The 3,491-nt window shown below is 45.9% G+C and overlaps 1 protein-coding gene across 1 annotated transcript in view; it reads right to left on the minus strand.

The window, feature by feature from the left end:
- LOC102675102 (dopamine receptor 2) overlaps positions 1-3,491 on the minus strand; it is a 46,382-nt gene that overhangs the window by 8,359 nt on the left and 34,532 nt on the right. The window contains exon 5 of the mRNA XM_031511095.1: positions 2,149-2,233. Within this exon, the coding sequence (XP_031366955.1) occupies positions 2,149-2,233 (85 nt within the window). The remainder of the gene's footprint in view (positions 1-2,148; positions 2,234-3,491) is intronic.

The raw sequence follows: 3,491 nt of genomic DNA on the forward strand, positions 1-3,491 counted from the left end.
AAATCCACGTCGCGGCCGTATAGTCCCATCGTTAAATGTAGGTTTGCTCGCACGAACTCTCTCGGCTGCTTCGCACGTGGTGGAGGGAATAAGCGGAGTAGTATCTTCCCGATGCGAATCTCTGAAAAAACATGTAACCCAACCCATTACTTCCCCTTTCTCCCCCTTATTCCTCTCCCGATAACATACATGTTACACAGCATATACACGCTCCTTGCATATATCCCACGTTTGACAAGGGTTAATTGCTCGAATACCAGATCGATGAGTTACGATCGGGGCCGGATCGTGGTAGATTGTTGCGTGGTTTAACGTCGCTCTCTCTATCTCTCTCCCTCCCTCCCTCTCTTTATTCTCTGATAATCTCTGGTGCAAGTTTAGGACGCACGGTTTAATAAAGGAAGGCGAGGGGTTGAATTTGCCTAACTATGACGCCGAGTATAAAAACGGCAAGATCTAGAAGAGAGAGGAGGAGGGGTATAAACTTTTTTACTCGAAATCTTCTTTCGAAGGCAAACAAGAACGAGCAAAGAGAATACAACGAGAAGGGTGTTGAAAATTAATCGAAGCGAAGTTGTTTGAAGGCGTTTCGCGTTCCTGGATATCACGCGATCGACCTCGCGCGAGATTATTTGTAAGCGGAGGCGAAACGTGGGTTGATTATTATACGAGAGAATCGAAGGGAAACGGTTAATTCGTGGAAATTATCTTTGCACGTGCGACCGACTTTTTCTTCTTTTACTTTTATGTATATATGTATATATACATATAGTACGAGTACTTTTGCAATTTTTGGGTTTAATAAGCGAGAAAAGTTTGTCCCCAGAGCGAAGGGGACGTCCACTCTGTGGAAATGGAAGTTTCACAAAGAAGAGGAAAACCAATATGTTCCGAAATGCAACATCCTGCAACTATATATATCCTTTCCTTCACACTCGCGCTTTTTCAAAGATACTCGATTCGGCCAACGGTTTAAAATCCATTTATATTCGGCGACGTTTACCGCGGATATTCGAATTCGATTTGAAAATCGGGCTCATCCCATGGCGAAGAACTCGAAATATTCGAATAAGCGGCTTGGCCCGACCTAAGAAAAGAAATATTCGAAGAGACGAGGAACGCTGGACGCTCGAAGTCGTCGGCTCGAAGGATCGGAATAAAATAAATTTTCTTTCTTTTGGCAACGTTTCAACCCCGATGCTTTATTCGAAACTGTGTCTCCTTGACCGGTTTAACACCGAAAACGTCTCTCGAAGGCTGCGCCTATACGCGAATTAATCCCTGCGACGCAACAATCTCGACAGTTTGTTGCCCGCCTGTTGCTCCATTCTTTCGAACGTTATGAAAATCTTACGAAAGTTTATTTTTTTATTCGTGGACTCTGATCAAATTTGCACGAATCGTCCTCCATTTTCACAAAAGGAAAATCACGAAACGTTTCACGAAGGTTTGAATGATTGATGATAAACGAGACAATCTGAAATTTAAGCGCTCGTCGAAAATTAATCGAAGTCTCGACGAAAAGTCTCTCTCTCTCTCTCTTTGACGTTAGAATCTTGGGATCTTCGAGGTCGGTTCACCTGACTTAATGGATAGAATAGATGAGAGAGAGAGCCGGATATTTTTATCTAAGGTAATAGCAGATCGGAGACGATAAGGTTTTTCCTCTCGTGGAAAAGGATTAGTCTTGATACACTGAAAGAAAACTCTTGAAAGAAAGAAAGCTTATTCCACGTTCTTTTCGTCGGAGATTCTATCCACGATGTAAATTACAAATGGCTTCTTCTCAACTTGTGAGATCGAATTCTTGAACCCTTGTTCTTCCCGATTACGAAGAAGCGATCGTACACATGCCGATATAATTTTTGTACCTCATGAGAGCGGTTCGTCGAATTCGAATACGAATACAAATGAGAAGAGACTGGCCGCATCGAATCATTCGAGGAAGAACGAATGTTGGAAATTTTGTGGTACAAACCCTTGGGTAGGCAAGGCATTATTGTTCCACGAAGGTGAATTTTCAAAATGGTGGAAAAGCATCGGAACAAGAGACTGGTCGTTGCAACCGGCGAGTGTTTATTTACTGGGCGCGAATCGTGCACGTGGCGCAATTTGCGCCACGGGAAAGTATGAATATTTCATACTCACTTGACTTGGTTTACATCTGAATGCAGGTTGATACCGCCGCCTTACTCGTCCGGGGCAGCAGGCGCACAGGATCCTCACGAACGCTCTGCAAAGGAAGAAGAAACGTGTCTCAAACGTTATGTTTCTTTCTGAATAATATTTTCCGAGACGAGAAAGTTGCAAGCCTCGGCGGAGCTTAGCCGTCGAAAATCATTTATTCGAAAGAAAAAGTCTTTGCGAATCCTGTGCAAAAAGAATCTCTTCTCGAATATTGCTACCTACGAAAGAGGAGATAGGGAAAAGCTTAATTTCCGAAAAATCTAAAATATTCTTATCTACTCTTCCAAGGAAATTGGTTCGCGGCCTCGAATGTTGGTCACGTCACGTTGGCCATTTTTAACGTCAAGATCGCATGACCGGAATGTTGTTTTAAATATCAACCTGCCCGCAAGTATTTGCATAGGTTCTATTGCAACGTAACCGTGACATGCGACCGCTACGCAAACAGAGGAATTTCATTCTCCACTCTCGAAAAATAATGTTCCAAAGGTCCGGGGATTTGCGATCTCAGCCGTCCATTTCCCCGTCCATTGATGATACACGAAATTCCAGGGATGAAATTTCACGCGAAAGGAATTGATCGAGGTTTTCGTTATCGAGGCTCGGTTGACGTGATAACAAGTTCACGGGTTGTTTCAACGATGCACGATAACATCTGACAAAGAGCATCGAGAACCTCGATTATCCTCGCCTGTCCAGCGAATCGCCTCGCAAAGAGCACCAGTCTCGCCTCTGTCCTTTCCCTAGGAATGTCGCTCCTTCGATTCCACCCTCTTCTCCTCGCTTCTTTGTGCTCGGCTGTCGTCGTATCGTTCGACGATAGCGAAGATAGAACGATAGAAACGAACTACGGAAAGGGGAGGAGCAAATGGGGGGGCGATCGAGGGTTCATCGTCGAAGGCGTAACGAGCGCTGAGAGGGAGCGAGAAGAATTTTCGAGATCTGCACCTTGCATCGCGAGCTTCTTGAGTCGGGCGACCGATCCCGCGAGGACCTCGATCATGATACTGGACGACATCGAGCACGCGGTCCTCTCGTTCGCGACGGATCTTCAAAGTCGTTTCGCCTTCTTGAAGTATTCCGGTGAAATGGAATTCGACACGAGAGAGCTCGCGTCGAACGCCATCGTTTTCGCGTCGAACGCCGCGAGTCTACGGGACGATCTGTACGTGATCGATCCCTGCACACGCGACTGCCCCTTCTTCGTCGTGCTCACGCAAGCGTTTCGAGACGAGCGCGCATTCCTCGCGGAGGCTGACGCTTTGGCCCGCTCCATGTGGACCCGAAGGATCTTCACCGTGGTC

This window comes from Apis dorsata, unplaced genomic scaffold, assembly GCF_000469605.1.
Source record: "Apis dorsata unplaced genomic scaffold, Apis dorsata 1.3 scaffold_292, whole genome shotgun sequence".
Classification (NCBI taxonomy): Eukaryota; Metazoa; Arthropoda; class Insecta; order Hymenoptera; family Apidae; genus Apis; species Apis dorsata.